General features: G+C 43.2%; 2 protein-coding genes across 4 annotated transcripts in view; one reads left to right on the top strand and one right to left on the bottom strand.

Annotated features, from left to right (window-relative positions):
- Nucleotides 1–1,054: 1,054 nt before the first annotated feature.
- KNOP1 (lysine rich nucleolar protein 1) lies at nucleotides 1,055–12,603 on the bottom strand. 3 transcript variants are annotated; one of them, XM_075566033.1, is made up of 6 exons: nucleotides 12,488–12,603; nucleotides 8,409–10,008; nucleotides 7,910–7,978; nucleotides 7,262–7,438; nucleotides 6,985–7,038; nucleotides 1,055–1,614 (listed from the first exon to the last, which is right to left on the bottom strand). In XM_075566033.1, exons 1-6 carry the CDS (start codon nucleotides 12,532–12,534, stop codon nucleotides 1,300–1,302), a joined length of 2,262 nt encoding a protein of 753 aa, XP_075422148.1. In that variant the 5' UTR covers nucleotides 12,535–12,603; the 3' UTR covers nucleotides 1,055–1,299. The 3 variants fall into 3 exon arrangements, with proteins under 3 accessions (XP_075422148.1, XP_075422149.1, XP_075422150.1); XM_075566034.1 differs by lacking the exon at nucleotides 7,262–7,438 and having other exon boundaries at nucleotides 12,488–12,602; XM_075566035.1 differs by lacking the exons at nucleotides 6,985–7,038; nucleotides 7,262–7,438 and having other exon boundaries at nucleotides 12,488–12,602.
- Nucleotides 12,604–12,635: 32 nt separating this feature from the next.
- The window catches only part of IQCK (IQ motif containing K), an 84,964-nt gene continuing 71,338 nt past the window's right edge, over nucleotides 12,636–26,261 (top strand). Inside the window, exons 1-4 of the mRNA XM_075566040.1 lie at nucleotides 12,636–12,759; nucleotides 18,790–18,854; nucleotides 20,109–20,190; nucleotides 21,414–21,511. Of these exons, the coding sequence (XP_075422155.1) occupies nucleotides 12,648–12,759; nucleotides 18,790–18,854; nucleotides 20,109–20,190; nucleotides 21,414–21,511 (357 nt within the window). The 5' untranslated portion in view covers nucleotides 12,636–12,647. The remainder of the gene's footprint in view (nucleotides 12,760–18,789; nucleotides 18,855–20,108; nucleotides 20,191–21,413; nucleotides 21,512–26,261) is intronic.

Here is a 26,261-nt window from a genome sequence, read left to right as displayed (position 1 = left end):
GTAACATAAAAAAACTTTGAGAATTATTATGGTTACCACCATTGCATATAACTATGCTGGAAGTAGTACTACTGTATATGTAAAGATTGTGTAGTTAAGGGGGTTTGCCAAAAAAAAACCATGGCCTTGCGGATCATAGACAGGATAGCAGGTTCCTGAGTCGGTGTGGGGCCTGTGCAGTTAGTAAGGCACCAAACGGCACTTTAGCATTTGGGGGGGGAGAGGGGAGTGTAGCTGTCAATTACAGCAGGATCTTCCAAAGTCACTCCCCACAATGCTTTGCATCCACAGTGGAAAGGCATTGTGGGATATGATGTTGGAAGCTCCCGCAGTCATTAACAGCTGTACCCCCAGATGTTTTATCTCATGTGATTGCTAAAGTATATTTAAGATAACTAACCTTTCCTTAACACTTTCTTACAAATGACCCAGTTCCTTTGTGCTTCTCCAGTAAGAAAATAAGACCATGGATTCCATATAACACATTTGTGACATAAGTGTGGTGTAATGAGATGCTTCCATAATTATCTATTCCAAGTGAATGTGTCATCTTGCCACGACACATCCTCAGTAGTGAGCTAAACCTTCACAGAATGAAACATTCTTTGGAGAAACACCAATATGTCACAAGCCACCGGCTGGAAACCTGTTCCCTACTCTAAACTGAACAGGTCAGGCGGTAGGACTGGATATTAAAAAAAAAAAAACCTGTTTGGGTGCAATCTTATATAGCAAACAAAAAAAACCCACATTGTAACAAGTTTAACACAGTTATGGGCTTCTTTCAACAAATCTTACTGTGCTAAAAGCAGGATTTGTTTTTTTTTGGGGGGCAGGAGGGGTGTTTCCTCTCTGCAGCACCCCCTCCCCCTAAATATATAAGAATACTTTAAATTCCTAAGGGCATCCTCCACCACCAATATTATCTGTTCAAGTTCCATGATTCATGGGAGTTAACGAATACTCATGTATTTAAATAAAATTACAAGTACAGCTCCATCTCTATCAAGAATAATATGTACACACACACCATTGCAAAATAAACACAATCAGATTTATATACAAACATTTATTCCTGATGCACAGATAAGATACACCCAAGTACGTGACGGTACTCCCCAATCCATCCACTTGAGGTTCTATACAATTGTTTTTTTTTTTTTAATAAAGACGTTTCATTACAGGCTAAAAAAAATATTTCCTTTTAAAGGTTCAGACTGGGTGCCAGATTAGAGCATAAGTATTTATAAGTAATAACTTTTTTTGATCCTTCACCTTGCTGGGTGCCAGATTATGATGTCAACAGTCCTCCAATTTAACAGATTTAGATATACTTTTGTCAATGTAGAAGGTTTTCTTTTCAGACGGCTGATATCCCAAACCTATTCCCCTGTTCTGCTTCCAGCCAAGGGCTTTGTCAAATTCGGTTTGCAGGTTCCTGTTTAATACTTGCTCTTCCCCTTTCCCCAGGGCCATGTTGGCCTTCGCCCGGCTTGCAGAAGGTGGGAGGGCTCCTTGGTTGCCCTTCTTGAAGGCACCCATAAGTCTAAAGAACTTTGCTTGCTGATCAGAGCACTCTATTGAAACCGTGTTCCACTGCCCAAAAGTTGGTTTCTGTTGAGGCAAAAGTCACATCAAATGCAGAACAATAAAACTGACCCGAGAGAGTCTGGACTTCAGACATACGCTAATAATCCCTATTTTAAAAAACGAAAAGAAAATTCACATCACCAGCCAAATACAAGTTTTTGTAAACCAACAATCCAACTGGCTTCCTTAAACCAACCTTAACCATGCTTAGAAACAAAAAGCTGTGGCTCCTATTTATTTGGAAATGATAAAGTGCATGTCTTCGGGACCCCTGAACGGTGAAGTGTTTGTCATTCAAGTGTTTTCTATAACCTTAGCCCACCCTGTCCTCACAGAGACAATGAAGATAAGGGAGCTTTGCCTGTGTAAACGCTTGTTGAACAGACATCAGTTCAGGGATGCCTTGTGGAAAAGCTACAAAGTAACTGGCACTACCAAGGATCTCAATCACTACAGATGCCTGCGGAACGTGTGCACAAGGCAAACAAGGCATGCAAAAGCACAATATTACTCTGACAATCTCCTCCAGAATACATCAAACCCAGCTAATTTCAGGAAAGGTTATCAACAATATATTCCAGCCTCCTAACCATCAACAACCAAGTAATATCACTAAGGGGGATATTACTCTGACAAACCCCACTGACATTGCAAATGCATTCAATGATTACTTTGTGGGGTGTGCCACTAACCTATTAGCGAAACGCAGCACAAACCCCAAACCTGAATCTCATCCTGGGAGTACCCCTATAGTCCCACCCCCTCCCAACACTGCCCACAATTTTCAATTTAGCCCAGTATCTGAAGAGGAGATTACACAAGCGCTCCTCAAACTAAAACTAAGCAGCCAATGTGGACCCGACTTACTACAATCTAGGTTCCTACGACTTGGTGCCCCAGCCATTGCCAAACCAATTGCGTCCATAGTCAACTCTATCCTGTCTGCAGGCCATATCCCTAAGACCTGGAAAACTGCCAGAGTTGTCCCAATCTTCAAAAGTGGGGACAAAAACACTGTCTCAAACTACAGGCCAATCTCACTTCTCCCAATTCTATCCAAAGTTATGGAAAAATGTGTCCACTCCCAATTAAGCGAGTTCTACACCAAGACAAATTTCCCTAGCCAATTCCAGTCTGGGTTTCGTCCCAAACACTCCACCGTAACTACCCTGCTAAAAGTTTGCAATGAAATCCAGTGTGGAATGGAACGGGGACAACTCACTGGTGCAGTATTCCTAGATTTTGCAAAGGCTTTTGACACAGTTGATCATGCTATCCTGCTTAACAAACTCCAGAGCTCTGGAATAGGGAAACATGCTTTAAACTGGTTTCAGTCCTACCTATCAGGAAGATCCCAACATGTGTCCATCTCAGGCTCTAACTCCAACCCCCTGGATATCACCTGTGGTGTCCCGCAAGGCTCTGTTCTGGGGCCCCTACTCTTCTCAGTGTTCATTAATGATCTTCCCACAGCTTGTAAGGAAGCCTCAATACACATGTATGCAGATGACACAATCCTGTATGCACACAGCCATAGCCTCTCTGACCTTCAACACATACTTCAGTCTGACTTTTTGAGACTCGAAAACTGGATTTCCCAAAACAAACTGTTTTTAAACACTGACAAGACTGTAACAATGGTATTTGGGACCAAGACTAAATTTGTAAAGCTTCCAGTGACTGAGCTCCTGATTAGAACCAACGCTAAAACCACCCTAACACCTGTCACTAGTTTTAAATACCTGGGCTTATGGTTTGACTCCCACTTAACATTCGGGATGCACATTGATACCCTGACAACCAAGACCTATGCCAAACTAGGGGTACTTTACAGGAACAAATCCTCCCTAAGTCTCCTGGTCAGAAAGCGTATTGCACAGCAGATGCTAATGCCAATTATTGACTATGGAGACATAGTATATGGCTCGGCTCCTCAAACCCACCTTAGCAAACTTGACACCCTCTACAATTCAATTTGTCGTTTTGTTCTCCAATGCAACTACAACACACATCACTGCGAAATGCTCAAAGAACTAGATTGGTCATCACTAGAGTCTAGGCGCAAAGTTCACCTTTCCTGTCTCACCCTCAAATACTTTCTGGGCAAGCTACCCAGCTACCTGAACAAGCTCCTCACCCCTACCACATGCAGTACCTATCACCTGAGATCAGACTCCAAAAGACTATTCATGGTCCCAAGACTCAACAAAGTATCCGGACGTTCCTCCTTCTCCTTCCGTGCACCCCAAAACTGGAACAACCTACCAGAGACTCTCATATCCACCACCAGCTTAAGTTCTTTCAAATCTAAGGCTGTCTCACACTTTAATCTGGTCTGTAACTGTTTCATAAGCTCATAATATATATTTTCTTTAACTGTGCATGCAATGTCTTGTATATAAATGTATACCTTGTTCATTTATGTAACTGTATTTGTAACCATGTATTATTTGTTTTACTCTGTGCCCAGGACATACTTGAAAACGAGAGGTAACTCTCAATGTATTACTTCCTGGTAAAATATTTTATAAATAAATAAATAAATAAAAAGGGAGAAGCCAGAGGACTCTTCCCTCCCCCCCGCCGCCGATCAAAAGTCTTCGCTCATGTTTACAAACTTTACTTTAATAAATATATATGATTTACAAAGGTACCGGCTGGCGAGAAGACATCACCCAGATATGACTCCTTTAACAGGTCGCCGGCATTAGTATTTTGGCACTCTTTACATTTTTTCCACTTTCACCTACTATAATGCTACCAAATATCTAGACGTGCAACCAGGACAAGCATACGCGAGCCAGAACACGATCCATATCTCTCTATATACCCTGCAATGCTTTATTTAAACTAGAGATTTGGTAATGTGCTTTTCTACAGTGCTGTACAAACGACAACTTTCCCGGGTAAAGCAATGTGTGGCGCCCGTGTCGTCATTCTGGGACACCCATTTGAATATATATCATGACATTAGACATTTGAAAAAGTGGGTCTTGTAATGAAACGTCTTCGTATTACCTCATATTCCCTCTTGCTTTGTTCGTTGATTGGTGCTAGCAGGGGCCGCAACTTTAAACACAACACTTTATTCCAGGGGTGGACAACTCCAGTCCAAGAGCTACCAACAGGTCAGCTTATCAGGATATCCCTGCTTCAGCACAGGTGGCTGTCTTTGACAGAGCTACCTGTGCTGAAGCAGGGATATCCTAAAAATCTGTTTGTGGCCCTTGAGGACTGGAGTTGGATACACCTGGTTTATTCTGTATCCCGGAGCCTTATTAACTATGTATCCCAAACGCAAATAATTAGCACGTTTCAACGTCTGCTTTTTCAAGATAACTGCTGGTAATTAGCCTTGCAGCAAACACAGCACTTCTTCCCGGCTCTTTCTAAAGCCGGAATAATTACTCTGCCTAGCTTCATTCTTCCGTTCACTAATAATCAGCTCCAAATTATTGTGAAATTGCTACAATTCTCCAGCAAATTGTCACGTTTTTAATGCATTAGCTGCCAACGTGACTTTTACATCTGCAGCGATAGTATGAGACTAGAGCAAGATAAATTTAGCATTTCATTTCCATTACAATGGCTTTCTTTTTTAGTTATGTGCAAATTGCTCGAGTGCAGAGTTCCAATATATGAGCAGAGCGCCCCCATATCAAATCTGATCGCTGTAGCAAAGGTCGCCAATTAAACTGCTTTCCGTGTCTAGGAGTCGGTAAGCGCCCAAAATCTGGAACAGCTGCGTTTTCTGATATAACTAAAAAAGTGCACCTCAGTGACTACGTTGCCTCTGTTAAATTCCAGTCTGCAATGTTACGTGCTATAGGATAAATCTTTGATTTTCCTAGGTGGCCACAGTGATCTTGGGTACTTGAAAATGTTATTTATTTTTTAAATATCCGATAAAAAAAAAAAAAAAGTGGAATCTGCTTTAAGCCATTGGTGGGAAGCAGAAGGCCCCTAGTGCTGAACCCCGTTAATTTAGCTACGGGGATCGCCTGGTTCTCGAGATTCATACAGATGCCGGTGCGGCTTCCTATTGGCCCATGACGCACGGGATTTAAACAGCCTTTTTGTTTTCCCCGTAGGACTCTATCGGCGCTCTTTTTGCAGGTATTTACCTCGAAAGCCACCGGTGCCCAGGCGCTGGGGGGGGGGTTAGAGTTTTAAAATAACAAAGGCTTATATTTCATCCCACAATGATTACTTCTGCTTTAGGCCACGCCTAAAAGGAAAAGGTGGGGCTATAATAAATGTATGGAAACGAGGTCGCTGCTCGACATCTTCCTGTAACCATGGCTGCCACCTACTACAAAGGTCAGTAGAAGATAAGTTTCGCGTGTGATAAAAGGACCTCGCTCAGGAAATGACTGACCTCCGTTACCGCTCAAACCAAAAACATTTTAAAAAATGGCCAGAAGTGGTTTTTTTTTTTACTACCCAGCCAACAATTAAAATACTTTGTCTTGTCATCATGTCTTTAATTTATATGCAATGCAGAATGCATGAAATATCCTAAGTGCTGCTTCCCAGATTGCCCGCGGTTAAGTGCCATGTGTCTGTCTTACTTTGCTTGATTCAGTATGACCAGCACCTGAAATTCACATTCAATACAGGAAGTCTTTGTAGGCTTCATTTGCTATCTATATGGGCATTTATTGCATGTATGACTTAGATCAGGGGTGGGCAACTCCAGCCCTCAAGGACTGCCACCGACAGGTCAGGTTGTCGGGATATCCCTGCTACAGCGCAGGTGGCTCAATCCGTCACCTGTGCTGAAGCAGGGATATCCTGAAAGCCTGACCTGTTGATGGTCCTTGACTGGAGGTGCCCACCCCTGACAGATACATTTTTACTGCAAGTTTACGCTTCAGGTATATCCATACAGCAAGCCATGCCTGCCCAACATCTGCTCGTTATCGATCTAATTAGCGCCAAGAGACTTACAAGCTCTGGAATCTCGCGTGCTGCCTACATCTTTGAAATACGCTCATATCAACAAAATAATGAATCGTCTCTACCCCCTTCCTCTCTCCAGTAACACCAGCCATGTATATGCATGTTGCCTTTACTAAATGTTTCAAGGCATAATACCCAATATGTCTCAGATTCTCAATATCTTTGTCAGCATTTCCTGTGCTGTATCACCCATTCTTTTACTTCACCTCTGCTGACAGAAATCAAAATATGTGCAGAAGAAGAACTAGTTGAACCCCATCGCCTGGAAGACGCCACCTTCTGCGAGCCCCCCTGGGAGGGCATTTAGTCTGTTCTGCTGTGATCAGAAGACAGGCTGACGTGCCCACTTATATACAGGACTAGCATGCAGAAACCAGACCTCTCCCGCACATTAAACATTTGAATTACACAGTGCAAGTTCATGGATACAACCTTGATTTTGCCGGACTCTCTATCAACTTCTTCTTGAAGAGCTTTCCTTCTTACCTTAGAGAGGGATCAAATATTAGACACAGTTAGGCCTCCCGGACAAAGACTTCGACTACAAAATAGCAAACCAACGGAGGAGTTTCACATTTAAAGAGCATGGTCTTAAAAAGGAGCCTTTCCGCTTGGTTTTTGTTTTACATAGATAAGAAGCATGGGGTCTCCAAAACTGGACCACTTTTATATCAACTCTGGGGACCGCCTTGTTTCTAGAGATACTTACCAGGGACGGTGCCGCCGGTACAAAATAGCAGGTTAAATCTCCCGCGTCACGCGGGTCAAAGTTTCCCATTGGGACGGGGGATTTTTGAACCTCCACGAAGTAGCGGCTGCAGCTTTTCTGGTATCTCGAGAACCAAGGTGGGGGGGGGGGGGGGTTTCCAAAACTCAGAACAGCTACCTATATGTGTAAATTACACGCACAAAGACAAATCATTACTAGAATATCACAGCTGGACAAAATATATTTCAATGCTCAGAATCGGTTTTAAATGTCAAAAGAGTAATATATATTGAAGACTGAATTTCATTGTTTTCATGTTGCTAAAAAAACAGGTGAAATTCTACTTGAAGGACTTAATGCATCATTAAGTGCGTTCCCACCTCACAATAGCAGACATTAACAAAAGCAGCCTTCTGCCATAAAGTCACCTGGGACCCCCTGTAAGGAGTCTTCCTGCACCACAAAGTGTCTTATGGAGTAGCACTTAATAAATACACAGCCCTATATGTGCCTCCTTCATCCATCCCTGAAGCGTTCGATCACACACTACAATCGGCTGAAATTCAGTGTTTCATGCGGGAGGTCTTATACATCTCATCATGTAAAGCTACATTTGTAAATACAAATTAAGACGAGATCAGTTCTTACCGTATCAATAGGCATTTCATCGGAACTACCTGTCTTCACCGATATGATCTCCACATCCGGATTGCACACCTAGATCGCACAAGTAAAAAACAAAAAAGGGGGTGTGCTAAGTCAGTGGTGCGCACCTGTGCTGAAGCTGGGATAGCTATAAGACCCAACCTGTTAGGGGCCGATCTTGAGGACTGGAGTTGAGCACCCCCTGCGCTAAGATTAACCCCTTTGATGCCAGAGCTTACAGTAGCATCCAAAACAAAGAGGCCCTCATAGTTTGATCGATAAACATCTTAAACATGACTTTGTTTTCTGCATATGCTCTGCAGCAAGATGCAGCCACATCCTTCATGCAGCGGTTGGGGGTAACAGATCGTCCATTTATTTGGGACTATTCCGTTTCCCTCACACGTTCGCTCGTCTTGTTTAACAAAGTACACAGGGGTGCATCCCTGACGGTTACTCTATCGCAGCTTGCCCAGGTGATTTTATATGCACTCATACTTACCGGCGCTTCACATTTTATATCAGGCTTTAACTTCTTCCTCTTGTGCCGTGGTGTTTCTGCTGTGGTTTCTACACTCTCTCTTTTTCTTTGTTTTTTCTTCTTTCTTGGAATGTCTGTCACTTCCTCCGGTACCGGGTTCTCCCCTGTGCTGCTTGGCAGCTCCAGCGCCAACCCACCTGCCCGTACCTTCTTCCTTTTAGACTTCTCTTTGCTTCCCTTGCTCTTTGATGCTGCCTCCCGAGTCTCACTCGGACCCGCCAGCGACATAGTCATGTCATCTCCTGCCTTATGTTGTCTTTTCTTTTTCGAACTAACAACTTTGGATACAGCGCCTGCATCGTCCACCTGTCCCTCAACAATGCCATTTGTGTTCGGATCACAGCCAGATCCCATTACTTTCATTTTCGCGTTGCCCGACACGCTGTGAGAAACCTCTGCATCTTCTCCATGAGACGACTCATGCCTCTTTTTCTTTCGTGTGGCAGATCCCGACCCCTTCGTCTTTTTGTTCTGTTTTTTTGACCCATGCTTTCCTGATCTCCCACGGTCATCATGAAACGTTTCCGCAGCTTCCTCTGCAAGAAAAGCACCATCTTTCTTCCTCTTCCGCTTTCTCAACACATCTGCAGTACTGGCCACGCTAGCTGCTCCAGGATCATCACTGCATGTCTCTGCAACCTTCTCTGCAAGCAGATGACCACTTTCCTTCCTCTTCCGCTTCCCTAACACATCTGCAGTACTGGCCACACTAGCTGTCCCAGGATCATCACTGCATGTCTCTGCAACCTTCTCTGCAAGCAGACGGCCACTTTCCTTCCTCTTCCGCTTCCCCAACACATCTGCAGTACTGGCCACGCTAGCTGCTCCAGGATCATCACTGCATGTCTCTGCGACCTTCTCTGCAAGCAGACGGCCACTTTCCTTCCTCTTCCGCTTCCCTAACACATCTGCAGTACTGGCCACGCTACCTGCTCCAGGAACATCACTGCATGTCTCTGCAACCTTCTCTGCAAGCAGACGACCACTTTCCTTTTTCTTCCTGACTTTGGTAGATTTGGAAATATGAGCAGTACAGGGCACACACTCAGTGTTAGACGCTTCTGCATTTCCCTCTACAAGATCAGAAACACTTTCCTTTTTCTTCTTTTTAACAACTGTAGGTTCTGACTCATCACTGACACTATTCAACCTACCTACCACTTTCCCACTGCTAAATAAATCGGCATTTTCCCCTTCCAGTTGAGAATCTCTCTCTTTCTTTTTTTTCTTTTTCTTCCTCTTAATTATTGTTGAATCTATCTCTTTTTTACCATCCTTAGCAGCTGGTTCTACTTCATTCTTCCCCTTTTTTGCTTTCAACGCTTTCTTCTTTTTCTTATTTTTGGTGACGGTTTTATCCATCTCAGGTTCACATGGGGCAGGGCCATTTATATCCGGGGTGGTTTTCTTCTTCTTCTTGCATTTCTTTTTAGTTTTATCTTGCACATCAGCATGCGTTGCCTTGGCTATTTCCTTATGTATCTGTGAATCTGGCTGCTTTTTCTTTTTTTCTTTGGATCCATTGCAAGATCTGGAATCATCTGTGCTAATCGTCACCATTCTAAAGAAATAATAATTAAAATTTCATGTATGTAAACAAACAAAAAAGTCACACATATAACAGCTGATAATTACTCTGATCATGTTGGTGTAAGTGCAGCACTAGTGACCACTCCTAAAATCATTAGATACAACCCCCCCACCTCCCAAAAGAAAAAAAAATGATTGTTCTTAATGGGATGATTAAAATGGTTTGCGGTTTACATAAACATCTTATTTTCATTACCACTTCCCGCTTTCACCAAAAAGAACAGAAAACAATGGCTTTTCTAGGAATATGCTTCCAAGTGGTGAGTGAGATTTAAGCTGGTGTACTTTGTTTAACATATTAATGGTAATAATGCACTTTACTCACACACAAAAATCTAATGAATATTTTAGCGTCCATAATTCTGCAGAGAAAAGGGATGACATAAAAAAAAACATTGGAGAGTGCAAGGTCTTGGTTTCTTATGAACTTTCACCACTACAATGAATGTGCCTCAATAGAATGAAATGCTACTGTATGTATGGCCGCACGCGTCAAACCATTTCAGCGCTGGTTATAGATGTGGACAAGCCGCCACACTGAAGCGATCCTTTGAATACATTGAGCGGAATTCTTTTGCACTTGTAGTATCCCACTTTTGTAGCCTTGATACTTTAGTAACCAGGCCCCTGAATGTAGTTAGCAGGAGCAGGGGATTTCTAGGGATAGGGACATTTCATGGTCTTCAAAAGATACCATCTAAAACCATTTCCTGAACCTTTACACATGTAATGCCCTGAAATAGATCGCATACTCAAGATCTGAAGTGTCAACTGCCACAAAAAGTTTTACTACACAAAAGGCAAGATCAACTGGTTTATACTAGAAGCTCCAAATTGGAAGATTTGATGGGCCAAAAACTCCTCTTCAATTCAATAGAAGGTATTCCGTGATCAGCCAACCCGGAGCTTACAAAATAAGTCCGTAAAAGTTTGCGCTTTAACCGCTTCACAACTAGTTGCCCACAAAGCATTGTTTTGTGATGCAAAGGCAAAACTGCACAAAAAAAGCATTTTCATGTAATGTCTATTTGCAGTAATGCAGCAAAGCTTGTTTTCTACTATTTGCTTCAGGTGCACCCGCTTGCGATTTGCTGTAAATAAGGCTGCAGCCAGGGTGATGCTGAGCAGGCGCTCGCGCTGGCTGCGATTAAACACATTGCAGCAATGTGTGTGGCCAGCGTGAGCAAGCGCCTGCTCGGCGCTTAGCTGCTTGCCAAAGCAAGCAAAATTGAATTTGCCTCTCGCAGGCGAGTCACGTGAGCGGTTCGCCCAATGAGGGCGAACCAGCTCCATGACATCATGGCCGCGCCCCCCGACACGAGCAGGGAGTGTGACATCACCACACACGAGCGTCAGCAAGCTCGCTCCTTTACTGGCCGCAGCCTAAGGCTGCGCTTATAGGGCCGGCGACAAGGACGCGAGCGGCAAAACAAATGTATTGTTGCCATCGCGTGCGCTTATAGTGCAAGCGATGGAGCAACAGTGCTACCAGAAATCTGGTAGTCACTGTTCGGATTTTTTTCGGTGACTGTCTCCCCTGACGGCCAGTCGGGAGCTTCTCCGTGCCTGTGCCCTCCCCTTTTATGACGTCGCTGGCCTTGCAACCAGCGACGTCACCCAAAACCAAAACACATGTTTTGCATATGTCGACGGGTGATGTCATCGGTCGCTTCGTGGACACTATAAGCTCGGCCCAAGAGAGGCTACTAATGCACATATTATAAGGAGATGTATTACATGCTGTATCTCCGTGTTATATTGTTCCTTTCCACACATCGCTAAAAAATAAAAATTAAAAATCCAGGTGGGATAAACGTCTCTGGCTACCAATGTGCCACAGATAGGTGTGCCGCATGCAGAACGGCCATTAAAGACCATTTAAATAATGTTTTAAGCCACAAAGATCTCTACCACATAGACATACCCTCCAACTGTACTTTTTTTTTTAATGTTTTATACCTAGAAGATTCAGCTGTACTTATTTCTGTCAGTGGTTGAAGCTATGAACCTTAAGCTAAGTCAATTATGTATGTATGTAGATCTTTATTTATATAGCGCCATTAATTTACAGAGCACTTCACAGCAGTAATACACGTGACAATCATATACTGTAAATAACAATTAATACAAATAACACAATGGGAAGAAGCGCTTCCGACATAAGTGACATTTAGAAAAAGGAGTCCCTGCCCTGAAGAGCTTACAATCTAATTGGTCGTTGACAGCCTCTCATTGAGCCACCTGTGCTGAAGCAGGGATATCCTGAAACCCTGACCTGTTTGGGGGGGGGCTGCAGTTGAGCCCCCCTGTTTTAGAGACTCCTTAGGAGGTGTCTCCTGCTTCTATGCTCCTCTATCACGCACAAATAAAGTGTATTTCCACGAGCCACATGTTGGAGGCCTGTACATTAAGTGATTAAACCATTTATTTCTAAACACTTCCTCACTTACAAGCAGCTACCCGAGCGAGCGAGCCAGTCTCCCGTCTCTCTTCCCATTCTTTCCCCACCCGGGTGACTCCCTCATACCTGTTACTGTGGGTGCCCGGGCCCCCTGACAACGCACGCACATGTGTTTCTCCACGTGCCGCGACCCGGAAGCGAAACTGTGCATGATGGGTAAAGTCTCTTACCGTTTACAGGTTGCCCTGGTAACCGCCAGCACCATGGCTGAGAGCACCGGGGAGACCGGGCCCCGGAGCCTGTGGGATCAGATCTGCGAAGGTACTCACCGCAGCTCTGTAATGCGGCCCTGCAGGGGTTAACCACAGAGACATACCCTGAAGCTCAATTCAGTGGCAGCCACTCGGGTACTGAAGGGGTTAACCATGCATAGTTCTCCTGCAGCGTAATCACACGCCTGATATCTGCATGTATTCCTCTCTGGGACGGAAGGGGTTAACCATGCATAGTTCTCCTGCAGCGTAATCACACGCCTGATATCTGCATGTATTCCTCTCTGGGACGGAAGGGGTTAACCATGCATAGTTTTCCTGCAGCTTAATCACACGCCTGATATCTGCATGTATTCCTCTCTGGAACGGAAGGGGTTAACCATGCATAGTTCTCCTGCAGCTTAATCACACGCCTGATATCTGCATGTATTCCTCTCTGGAACGGAAGGGGTTAACCATGCATAGTTTTCCTGCAGCTTAATCACACGCCTGATATCTGCATGTATTCCTCTCTGGAACTGAAGGGGTTAACCATACACAGTTTTCCTGCAGCTTAATCACACGTGTGCTATCTGTATGTATTCCTCTCTGGCAGTTATCCCGAATTAGGATGTGTGTCTACATAGCACAGTCATTGTCAGTGACATGTTCATATTATTATTATTATTATTATTATGATGGAATCTAAAAAAAAACAGTAAAACAAATTCTTTTTATTCACAAAGATCATATAAATAAAGGTTATTCAAGCTATTTTAAAACATTATTCTGAAATAATATAAATATATATGTGTGTGTATAATTATAAAAAGTTAAATTTACTTACTCAACGTTTTGGTCTCCACATTGGACAGAACGACACGCACACACACATTATTTCAGAATAATGTTTTAGAATAGCTTGAATAACCTTTATTTAAATGATCTTTCTGAATAAAATTCATTAGTTTTACTGGGTTTTTTTTATACACATACACACACACACACACACACACACACACACACACACACACACACACACACACACACACACACACACACACACACACACACACTACGATAAATGAATTCAAATATAAATATTCTTAAATATGATATATAGGAACAGAATAGAACAGCACCAAATATACCTGTTGAGAAAGGTACCTTTGGGGACCGAAACGTTGAGTAAATAAATGTCACTTTTTTCGAGTATAGGAGTGCCTGTCCTGTATTGCCTCTTTTGTACCTTTTTGGACAGTACTGTATGTACGATTCCTTTGCCTTTATTTCATATCCTGTTTTATATGTGCCCTGTTCCTGATATATATATACATGTAGAGGTATCAGTACCGTGTTAGCCGAGCTTCAATAATCAAAAAATAAATAGATGATACCGTTCTGTGGCTAACGAAATGCTTTTATTTGTGCGAGCTTTCGAGATACACTGATCTCTTCTTCCGGCGATGTTACAATGAATGAAGCAAGGATAACTTCAATTCAAGGAAGTTATCCTTGCTTCATTCATTGTAACATCGCCGGAAGAAGAGATCAGTGTATCTCGAAAGCTCGCACAAATAAAAGCATTTCGTTAGCCACAGAACGGTATCATCTATTTATTTTTTGATTATATATATATATATATATATATATATATATATATATATATATATATAAATAAAAAGGAAATAGCCGTGTTAGTCCAGTTGCGATAGTGCAGAATAAATGAGTTCTTCAGTATTAGGTGATACCATTTTTATTTGGACTGACAATTTATGTCATATTGTACTATGACATAAATTGTTAGTCCAAATAAAAAAGGTATCACCTAATACTGAAGAACTAATTTATTCTGCACTATTACACATACACATACACACACGCACACGCACACACACACACACACACACACTAGAACAGCGCCAAATGTACCTGCTAGGTAATTGACCTTCCTGGTGTTAGTAATGCATGTAAAAACAACAAGAGGTCACTAGGCATATAGAATTTTAGGGTTATTGACATCACTGTAGTTATATTGCTTTATTTGATTTTAGGATTCAATTATAGTAACCGCAACGACGCACGCGACATGGCGCACCGCGATAACAAATGTGTGTTCCTCAATGATGGTGGCCACAGTGTTTGCAATTGGGCGCGCGCTTAAGCGCGACGGAGCGGCAACGTTTGAGCAGACAAACAAATTTGTTTTTTGGATCGACGGCTGCGTCACATGACTTTAGTCTAACCAATCACAGTACAAGAAAATATAGCCAATCACAGTGGTTTTGATTAATTGCCAAGAGTTACAGAATTATGCCCATTGCGAAATAAGGCCTTGGCCCCAGTGTCTACTGCTGCGCTCGCTATGGCGTGTGCTGCAGGAACAAGATCCGCCCCTAAATGGGTCTGGTCCAAGTAGTTGCCTGCGCGCACATGTAGCAATCGTGATGTGCGACCAGATTTTCTGACGACAAGATTTTTGTGTTTTCTTGTGGCGATGGAGCGCTGGCCACGTCACGGCAGCGGTTCAGCCAATGAGGGCAAACCAGCCGAGTGACATCATGGCCGCGCCCCCGCCACCAAGCCTCCAATTGTGGCATGTGCAGTACAAAGAGGGAGATGAACACATTGCTCGTTGGGCTGCATGTAAAGTGGCTTTCAGATTTAAAATCAGAACACATGACACTATTTGATCAGCTGTGAGTGTTTTCACTCGAAGGCTCTAAACAAATAGATCAGTTAAAGCAGTGGTACGCAAATTGGGGAGCGCGTGCGTGAAGGAGCGCAGGATGGGATGTCATGGCCACGCCTCCCCACCGTGCGCTTCATCGCAATTGCAGAGTTCATGTTTCGTGCGAGCGATAGGCGTGCGCGACTCCTGCGCTCCGTCGCGCGCTCCCACTATAATCGCGGCCTTAGAGTGGCATAGTTCAACCGCTTTGCAAATTGGTATTAAGATGTAATGTATCATATAGGGAAAGAAGGATACTAATGTATCCACGTGATGTTACACTTAGTCTTCTTCCAAATGGTAACGGTTACTAGTTCAATAGGCAATTGGTACTTCCTACGAGCACTTCGCAGTACTGTTGCCGCTACAAGTTATTATGACTGTAAATCGCACAGACGCACAATCTGTAGGCGAACTGGTATATGTTGTTAAGTAACCCTATACAGGGGGGTGAAAGATATTGCTGACTGCATCAGAGACCATGCGGTTATTAGCGGGTAAATGCTCCTAATGCGTGCTCATTCATGCACAGATCACCCGCTATGTTAAATAGAGTAATTCTTAGCATACAAATCGCAAGTAATGTTTGGTAGCCTATTAGTCAGTCTCTGCAATATCCCTAGTGTTGGATTTGCAGTATTGATTAGCCCTGTGGTTGAGTCACATTACTGATCTAGATGTTAGCAGTAGTGCAGCCAAGTTTCTATAGCTTGTGAAGGCGGCCTTTATCAGCGCTCCGTCTCTCAGTATGGGCTGGATCGGTGCTCACAGTACGCACTCTTCTATAGAGGTAGCAGTGCTCATGACTAAATGTGTATCAAGGAGACCCCATTAACAAATTAAAACTCTGGCAAAATTAAAAATAGCACATAATCGGACGCATCTTAGTCAAGCTCTACGCGTGGTGACACGGACCACTTTCCCCAATCACTCCCACCAGTATGATGTCATCCACATTATGCTAACGTGGCGTAGGTCACGGCTTCCTATCGGTCCATGTGATGGGACATTTAATCCTGAGCAGGAGATACCGGCACCCACTAAGGAGGCAAGTATCTCAGGAAGCAGGTGGTCCCCAGAGCCGAAATTAATGCGGTTCATCTCTGGAGACTTCCTGGTTCCAAGGTAGGGAGGGACGACATTTTTTTTAGTGGGGTCTTAATAAGGCTTGCTTAGGGGTGGCACATAACCTAGAATGGGCTTGCTCAAGGGCTAACAAAAAGGCCACATGTGCAGGACAATACATACCCAAGCAAGTTATCTCAGTGATATTTAAGACAGGTCTAATAGGTGAGGTATGTGTTAATTAGAGAAATCCTAAAAACCTATTCTGATGGTTGTCCTCAAGGGCTGACTTTAAGCACCACTGAGCTAAACCTTGGTCAAGGTAGATGCGTGAGCTGGACCCTCTCAAAGACAGCTATTTTAAACTTATCAGTTTGAGGTTGGTTACTGATTCTACATTGTACTTTTTACGGTGTCAGTCCCTCCTTTTTAACCTCACTGTTCATTCTGGTCCTAAGCGGGACTGAGTCTTTAATGCTAAAAACAATATACAAATGTAGAGTAGGACAATGCTATCACAGCTGCAGGATGGCATCTCTTCCAGCCCTTAAAGATCAGTGCAGCTGCATGCTTGTGAACAAATACATTTCTTGTTCAGGATAACAAAGTGTTTATTTAATGGTTTTGTTCCTGGCCATAAACCAATGTTGTCCCATCTTGAATCAAAATAAAGCTTGGCTATTGCACAATACAAATGACATGTTGGAAGGGTCTGCTCGCCTGTCTTTGTAGAATACAGATTCACAATTCAGAGCTTTCCCGGTGTGAAAAAGGGTTTATTTCCCAGTCCTAGCCGCTAGAAATGTCCTTTATAAAAAGTGAGCAGACTGGAATACAAAGTAGGTTCTGGAAACAGGGCGGCTGGTTTACAACCAAGACCTGCTCTGTTTGGGTTTTATCTCCCTGTTTATTAATTTACCCACAGAATGGATCCCGATGCATGATTACGGAGAAATGCATTGCAAAGCCTACATCCACAAAGATCCATTAGCCTGTTTAACCTAATGTAACATTATGTTAATTATAACGCCTATCCACTAAAGCAAATAACCCAAGGTTAAGCCAGTGCTACTCCTTAAATAACGTGTGGTTATTTTGTTTCCAGCTATTAGTGCGAATGATACTGTATGTAAAAGAGGTGTTTCCCCTAAACAAGAAAAAACACAAAAGCGCACCAAGATGAGAGATATAAAATTTCTTTAATAATCCCCGATTCTGGTGTCTATCACAGGAGTAGGGCATCACATAGGAAGTATGAAGGGTAATCTCAGTTCTGAGAGATCAGACCCGCGCGCTGGGGCTGTCTCTGTTCACTCTCCTGTCCTCCACGTGTGGTAGCGTGGTGCAGAGTGTAGCACACATGTGCAGGAACCGGGGCCTTCAATAGGTGTCCTTAGGATGCCTGTCCGTTTTTGATAGCATAGAAACGATCGGAAATAAGCAGGAACGGTACACTTGAGTGTGTACTGGTGGTGGGTAGTAAAACCGCCAGCCACAACAGTCGCCCCCTAACACCGCATATCCACTAAAGGCTGTTCAGGTTAGCACAGGTAGGGTCGCCACATTCCAGTTTTTATAATACGGGGCGGCGAAATCCAGTATGAAAGTGCGACGTTATAATAAGTGATGAGTGATTTGCAAACGCTCCCAGCTGAACGTTATCTCCCGCGTGACCGCTATATTGTTTGGTTTTTATCCTCTCTGCGCTTGGCCGGACGGAGAAAGACGCGCGCTGACCTAACAAGTAGTGGTGGGAGAAAGAGTAACGCCTATAGTAGAGGTGGTCATGGGAGAAGTAGTGGCTCAGTGAGTAAACAGTGACTGGCACTGAGTATGAAGCAGGGGAATCAGGTTTAATTCCTGGCGTCGGCTCCTTGTGACCTTGGGCAAGTCACTTTATCTCCCTGTGCCTCAGGCACCAAAAACATAGATTGTTGGCAAATGTCTCTGTAAAGCGCTACGTAATACTAGCAGCGCTGTACAAGAACATTCTATTATTATTAGGAGATGACCAGGCACTGTCCTAACTTTATTATTTTAATAATTTAGTAAGGTGACATTTAGGTAATTATAACACTCTGGTCGGGTGGTAGTTGGATCCCGGCTCCGATAGGAGAAGGGAGAGTGTGGCATGCGGTCAGGGAGCTGGGGACGCGCCGGCGGCCGCCGATGCTGCTGAGGAACCACAGCAAATGCCCACCGCACCAACCCACACGAGGCAACCCCGATCACCTGATAGGGCAATGCACCCATGACCCTATTCGTAAATAATCTGTATATCACTGATGTTGTCTTTGTCTTTAGAGTATGAGCTGGAGCAGCCGACGTTGCCTGCGGGTTTTAAATCAAGAGGAAAATCAATAACTTCTGTAAGTACAAACAATGCGATTTATATCCTGGATCGCGCACTGCGTGTTGCAAACTATAAATTGTCGGGGACACGCTGCATGCTTTTTGATTTGTTTGTATAAAATACAAACCGAAGAGCTTTGCTTTTGGCAAAACTCTGACTCAGGGACAGAAGTCAGTGTGTGCTTTTTTAATATGTTTTTCTAGACGTGTGAGGTGAAAAATAACTCAAACAGCACACATGGTATTTATTTTATTATTCAGAACATTTCCCAAAGGTCCTTTTTTTGTTGTTTAATTCTTCATTACTGTCAGAAGGAAAAGCACGTTGCTGTGCTCCTGCCCCGCACTCAATATGCAGATAGGTTAAAGCTGCAGTGCCACTTGGCTCAAAAGAAAATACAAACATTTTGTAACAACTTAGTAATACAATTGTCTCCCTTAAACCAATTGAATCGTCTTAAACCCTTTGGGTGTCGGAGGGGCCGCGGTACCAGAGTGCTACAGCCCCTCCGGTACTTCACGATCACGTGGTCATGGCGTCACTGATTACTAAGCAGTGCTTAGTAAATATGGCCCATAATTTACTGTGCCCATTAGTTGATACACTTACAGTATGTACGCATTACATAGTTATACCGTTACATAGTAGATGAGGTTGAAAAAAGACATACGTCCATCAAGTTCAAGAAAAATAAATTCCTTCCTGGCTCCAAATAATGGAGTTCTCCCTGGATCAACATCCTTCCCATACTTACTTATTTGGTATATCCCTGTATACCTTTCCTTTCTAAAAAGACGGCCAAGATTTTTATTGAACATATCTATTATATCTGCCATCACAGTCTCCATGAGTAATGAATTCCACATTGTAACTGCCTTTACTGTAAATAACCCTTTCCTTTGTTGCTGATGAAATCTCCTGTCCTCCAACCGTAAGGGATGACCCTGTGTCGTTTGTACTGCCCTTGGTATGAATAGTTCTTTTCAAAGCTCCTTGTATTGTCTCTGAATATATTTGCATTATGATAATAATTTACACACACACATATGTGTGTGTGTGGATTAGTTACTTGTATATATTGCGTAATTAATAGTTATATACCAACATGTTGCTTGATGTATGTTTGCTATACATATATTACTGAGAAATATTGGTAGATAGACTATATACACTCCCTTTTATGCAAGCTGTATCATATATGTAACCTTGCAAAGTTTGCTGTTTTCTCCAATAGAAAATCTTGTAGAGATATATATTTTTTTACATGCAGGAAAAAGACAATCAGGATTTAAACGCTGTAGAGTCTGGTACATATACAACTGCCGACACATTCGTTTCTGATCATAAGACATGTACGTATAGAAAGCTTGCTGGGTTTTTACATTATAACTGTAAGTACACGAAACGCTTAATATTTGTAGAAGTATATCATATCTTCCTATCTTGATGGTTTGTGTGCTGCTGGAATATCAGAAAACGGTAACAAACAGATTTATCCACTGAAAGATCCAGGGTCATTTTGTAAGTAGTTTTCACATCCAGGGGAGAGAAAATGTACAAACGTCTGAGGAATATGAACAGCTGTTTAAACAAGCTAAGGATATGGCTTGTCCCTCCTTGGCAGATGCATTAGATCAGAACTCTGACATCTTATCTCTGTGGTCCACCACATACAGTAGTAAGCATTACAGGGGCAGTCTGCGCTGGTCACCATTTTTTATCCGGGATGTTTAAATGGAGCTTTCCCTTGGGCCAAGTGCAGTCTCAAAGTAATCACGGTAACCTCAGATGCTAAACAATAAGGACATTTTACACTAATATTCTATTTTTTATTTTGTTTTTAAGAGCCGGACATGATCAGGAGGCTAGATACTAACATTATATGAGTTAAACTTATATAGGCTTCTGGTGAGATTGCTTCTTTAGGGCCAAAGGGTAGTAATAGGTACATGTTTAAGGGGTTAAGCCTAAGGGTTAAGGTTGTTTTTGTTGTTGTTTTTTTAGCATAGCATTGAAGCAGGGGGTCCCTGGAGCTGTACCCGAATGATTTCAGCCCCAGGGACGCCTTGTTTCCCAAGAAACCTCTGTAGGGGATGCCGGTAGCCGCTCCGCTAGCAGGGATCATGTAATTTCGGAGTATCAAAGCTCCCGCTTCCTGCAGGCCAATAGGAAACCGTGACGTCATCAGGTTTCACTTCCTATTGGCCCATGTGACGCGGGAGCTTTAAACTTTGCCGAAATATCGGCACACCCTTCGGAGGTAAGTATCTCGGGAGACAGGGGGGCCCCTTAACTGAAATGGATGGGGTTCAGCTCCAGAGCCCCCTGCATCAATCCTATGTAATAAAAAAAATAATAATAATGAATTATAAAAACAGCCGGTTTATATTGCTCCTATAAATATTGAAGCACAAACTCACTCCTTGTAGATATGTCGTTTCTGTCACCATCAGTTTCAAAGATAGATTAACTTGTGATAAACAGGACACAAACACAAATGTATTTTTAAAAGAAATATATAGATATGCTCTCACACAAAACCTATTTGTGATTGACAACCATATCCATTGCTTAGGTTCTCCACGCAAATATTTGGAATGTTACATATTCCCAGTCTTACTCCCTGGAATGGCTGAAATGCTGACTGAAGCCAAAAAGGAAAAATGCTTTGGGGTAAGTTTTTTTCTATGTTCTTAAATATATATATATATATATATATATATATATATATATATATATATATACTTGAGGATGATCACGGTAAGACACTACAGACACAATGAAGCTTCCGCTAGGTAGAATCGCAAAAAGTTGTCATGTATTACAATCATGTATGCTCTAATTGTATGTGCTAAAGGCCATGTCTATACATACTGCGCTATATGCATGCACACACAGCTGTCTCTTACACATACAAATACTCTATGTAATCCCATCCCTATATACCAATAGGGACCACATAGTATCTACACACACTTTTAGTAATGCAACACCCTCTTACATTTCCACACCTACCCAAACCATTGATATACACTCCCACTCCACACACACCTTTTGTAAAGCGCTGTATACACTGTGGGCGCTTTATAAATTGACATTTGCATACATACATTGGCACGCACTCTTATATCACTAACATTCAGGGACTATTTAACACCTCAAGTCATAAATCGCATACTACACAGGGGGAGGGATAAGTTTCAGTCACAGATAACATTCTTACATGCACTGTTTTTAATTTTAACCTTTCTGGCTTTATCCATTGTAACATCGCCGGAAGAGGAGATCAGTGTATCTCGAAAGCTCGCACAAATAAAAGCATTTAGTTAGCCACAGAACGGTATCGTCTATTCGTTTTTGATTATTAAGCTCGGCTAACACGGTACAGATACCTCTACATCTATATATATATATATATATATATATATCAAGAAAAAGACAGAAGGAAGCACAAGCTCCATAGCATTACTTGGTGTAAAATGAAATGTAATGTTAGAAAAGAGAGAGAAACACGGTCTATTGGACCTGCTCTCAGAAGAAGGTAAAAATAACAGACATGTCAGAGAAATTAAAAAACAGAGAAAATACTGTGCGCTACTATCTAACCCAGAATTTGGAATATAAATATAGTGCAGTGACTAAACCACATAAATAAGTGACCAAGAAATAAATCACAATAACCACAGTGAGGGTGTATATATGAAGAAAATTATATCACATAACCGTGTATTTGTAGAGGCGTCTGCTGCTATAAACACAGGGGGTGGCTCAGCACCCCCCACACTCTAAGAAATGGAAACAAAAGAAACAGCGCACAACGCCAAATAGTGAAGCAAGTAATGCTATGTATTAGTAATTACAGGGTAATAAATCTGCGTACATCAAAACAGTGGAATAGGTGCATTTAGTGTGTTTCACACAAGTTACCACTCAGCAACTGTTGTCAGAAGAGTCTGCAGCTTGCTTCTCTCAGCGGGGGCGCTACGTTGGTTCAGGAGCAGGATTAATGTCCAAAAACCCTCATCCAGCAGTACATCGCTCCCAAGGGGATTTCCCTTTACAGCAACCACGCTCCGTTGCAGGTATTGGTGCTTGGTGGGACCGCTCGCGCTTCCAAGCCGTCTGGTGCAGCTCGTGTAACTCAGCAAGCAGATCCACTGTACGGGGGTAAGACCTCAGCTCTGCAAGGGTACACTCGGCGTGCCACGTTGTCGCTCCGTCACGGGATACTGCGTGATGACGTCACAGTCTCCGCAGCAGCGAGGGAACTGGCAGGGAGGCAGTCAAAGTCTCTCAAAGTCTCTCATATGCCCAAAATTACCACTGGGAGTAATACTAGCAGGGTGAAGCCAATGGAGGCAATGGCAATATTAAGGCACTAGATAAAAATCATCCCCTGAAGAAGTAGTTTATTCTACGAAACATGTAGGATGATTTTTATCTAGTGCCTTAATATTGCCATTGCCTCCATTGGCTTCACCCTGCTAGTATTACTCCCAGTGGTAATTTTGGGCATATGAGAGACTTTGAGAGACTTTGACTGCCTCCCTGCCGGTTCCCTCGCTGCTGCGGAGACTGTGACGTCATCACGCAGTATCCCGTGACGGAGCGACAACGTGGCACGCCGAGTGTACCCTTGCAGAGCTGAGGTCTTACCCCCGTACAGTGGATCTGCTTGCTGAGTTACACGAGCTGCACCAGACGGCTTGGAAGCGCGAGCGGTCCCACCAAGCACCAATACCTGCAACGGAGCGTGGTTGCTGTAAAGGGAAATCCCCTTGGGAGCGATGTACTGCTGGATGAGGGTTTTTGGACATTAATCCTGCTCCTGAACCAACGTAGCGCCCCCGCTGAGAGAAGCAAGCTGCAGACTCTTCTGACAACAGTTGCTGAGTGGTAACTTGTGTGAAACACACTAAATGCACCTATTCCACTGTTTTGATGTACGCAGATTTATTACCCTGTAATTACTAATACATAGCATTACTTGCTTCACTATTTGGCGTTGTGCGCTGTTTCTTTTGTTTCCATGTCAGAGAAATCTCTGTGCAGGTGACTTCACCAGATAAGAATTGGGGTCCAGAGCCGTGCAGCTGGGCACTTGGGGACCAGATCGTGTAGTCCGTCGGTTCCTACCTCAGATGGATACCTTGGTCCTGTGGTGTGTGTAGAACAGCTGAGCATCCATGATCAACTGCTAGCATGCAGGTAAAGACCAGGCCTCCTCACGTATCTCCGCAACGTGATGACGTCAGCTTACGTCCCATCGCGTATCATCACGTGAGTGACTTCCTCATGGAAGGATTGGCTTGAGTCAAGCTGCTTTCCCTCCAGGCTTCCAGCATGTGTCTCACAATCTGTGCAATCATAAAAGGCACTCCTGACAAAGCTCACGGAAGCGAAACGCGTAGAGTGACAGCCCCCTGAGACTCTACACTTGTGATATGCGTTATACACGTAAAAAACGAAACCTGGAAGTGCCGCCGGAGGTACCGGAAGTGACGTTGCAGAGCCCAGGGAGACTCCGGCAGGACTGGGACGCCGCTCCAAACAGCTGCTACAAGCAGGAGGGTTGTTCGTGGGACACCACAGAGCCCTAGGAAGACGCCGGGAAGAGCAGGACACCACTCTAGTACCACCAGCGACACCTAAGGGGACAGTGGCGGTGAGCTAGTCCACGTCGTTTAAGCACCATACACTATAAGTGTTAAATACCTTTTATAATTGCACATAATGTGAGTGCGGTTTTTATATTTTTTAAAGCATAAAGTTTTTATTATTTTGATCTGCACAATGGTTCCTCTCTTTTTTATGTATTGAGGTACCAACAACAACTCAACCCCCACATCTGAGAAAAGACTGCCTGAGTTTTGGATATGCCCAATTAATCTGTCACACTGTGAGTAGGCAGCACATAGGAGCCCATATTTTCCTATAATCTCACACATGTGATTACACCTACACTTAGATTTGTTGTTTCTGTTTATATTTATTGGTTGAACATCTCCTATGCTCCCCCTGGATTTGGAAGAATACTTGCATTACTTTGGGGACCATCGAACACAGACCCTACCAGAGGGTCTGAACAGGGAGTAACAACTTCATATTCTAATTCTATCACAGATTGTGTGTTCCCTTATTGCACTATTCACGGATTGCACTGTGTATTATATAAAGTCACGTATAATTTGATGTCACTTGAATCACTACATCTATCACGTTGGTTGTAGAGGAAGCGCCTATATCTTTTCACCATATTGTTTGTATATTGTTGACATTCAAAGCACTACACGCCCAGCGTCCCAGCTATCTGAGAGAGCTTCAAGCTCCCTACACTCATATTCGCTCACTTCTATCTGCAGGTGAAGGACTCCTAACAGTTCCCAGAATCTCCGTGACTTCCTTTGGGGCCCGAGGTTTTACCCACGCTGCTCCCACTCTCTAGAACAGTCTGCTTCACACAGTGCGAGAGGCCCCCTCTCTGGGAATCTATAAAAACAGACTCAAAACCAACCTGTTTCTCAGGCATTTAATCAATGAATTACAACCTGTCCGGCATTTAATAGCTACAGTACCGTCCCATCCTGTATTGTATCTTTCCTGGTGTTTGGTCTCTTTTATAACCGTAATGTTTTCTTCCTTTTCACTTTTTGTAACTGTGAAGCGCTTTGAGTCCCTTTGGGAGAAAAGCACGATATACATAAAGTTATTATTATTAGGAAAACTACAAATACAAACATTATTTATTTACGTCAATAAAAACATTTCTCCCACTGGGAAAAAAGCGCTATATAAATAAAGTTATTATTATTATCATCATCATCATCATCCTCTATCTCAGGGGAGTGCAAACGTTTGGTACTGCGCCCCCCTGCCAGCACCTCCTCCGTGTTCGTACCTCCCCTTACCTTACCAGAGCGTCAAATGACTCCGTGGGGTCATGTGACGTCCCGACACATGAGCCTGCAGCGTCAATTGACACCGCGTTGCTATGATGATGCGATGTCAAATGACAGCGCAGTCACGTGACCCTGCGGTGTCATTTGACACCGTGTTGCCATAGCAATGCGTCGTCTGAGTCAAGGTAAGAGATACAGAGGACTCGCACGGTCCCCGGCATTTGATTTAAATGCCTTCGGGAAGAGTGCAGGGCTTCGGTAAGCACTGCGCACCCCCAAAAAAATCTTGCCCCACAGTTTGTGCACCCCTGCTCTATCTGGCCAGCTATGGAAATAATTATCCAACAGTAGAGGGCAGTCAGGCTAGAAAATCAACCTTGCTGAAGAGTTGTCACTGAAAAGCTGAAAGAGCTTCAAACAGTATGAACACTCATTACATTCATGCAACTTGAATACAGAAATATTCACAAAATACAGGATTATGGTCATTCACAGCCCTCAAATAATATTGTAGTGGTCCCTAT

The sequence above is a fragment of the Ascaphus truei genome, chromosome 11 (genome assembly GCF_040206685.1).
Source record: "Ascaphus truei isolate aAscTru1 chromosome 11, aAscTru1.hap1, whole genome shotgun sequence".
Lineage (NCBI taxonomy): Eukaryota > Metazoa > Chordata > Amphibia > Anura > Ascaphidae > Ascaphus > Ascaphus truei.
Note: the sequence above shows the minus strand (reverse complement) of the source record. Positions and strands in the feature narration are given on the sequence as shown.

Coding starts and splice junctions, on each gene's coding strand:
- KNOP1 (XM_075566033.1), bottom strand. CDS start 12,534: ATGGGAAGAGAGACGGGAGACTGGCTCGCTCGCTCGGGTAGCTGCTT. Junction 7,039..7,261: donor TACCGGCGGCACCGTCCCTG/GTAAGTATCTCT, acceptor TCCCTCTCTAAG/GTAAGAAGGAAAGCTCTTCA. Junction 1,615..6,984: donor GAGAGTCCGGCAAAATCAAG/GTTGTATCCATG, acceptor TTGCCTCAACAG/AAACCAACTTTTGGGCAGTG.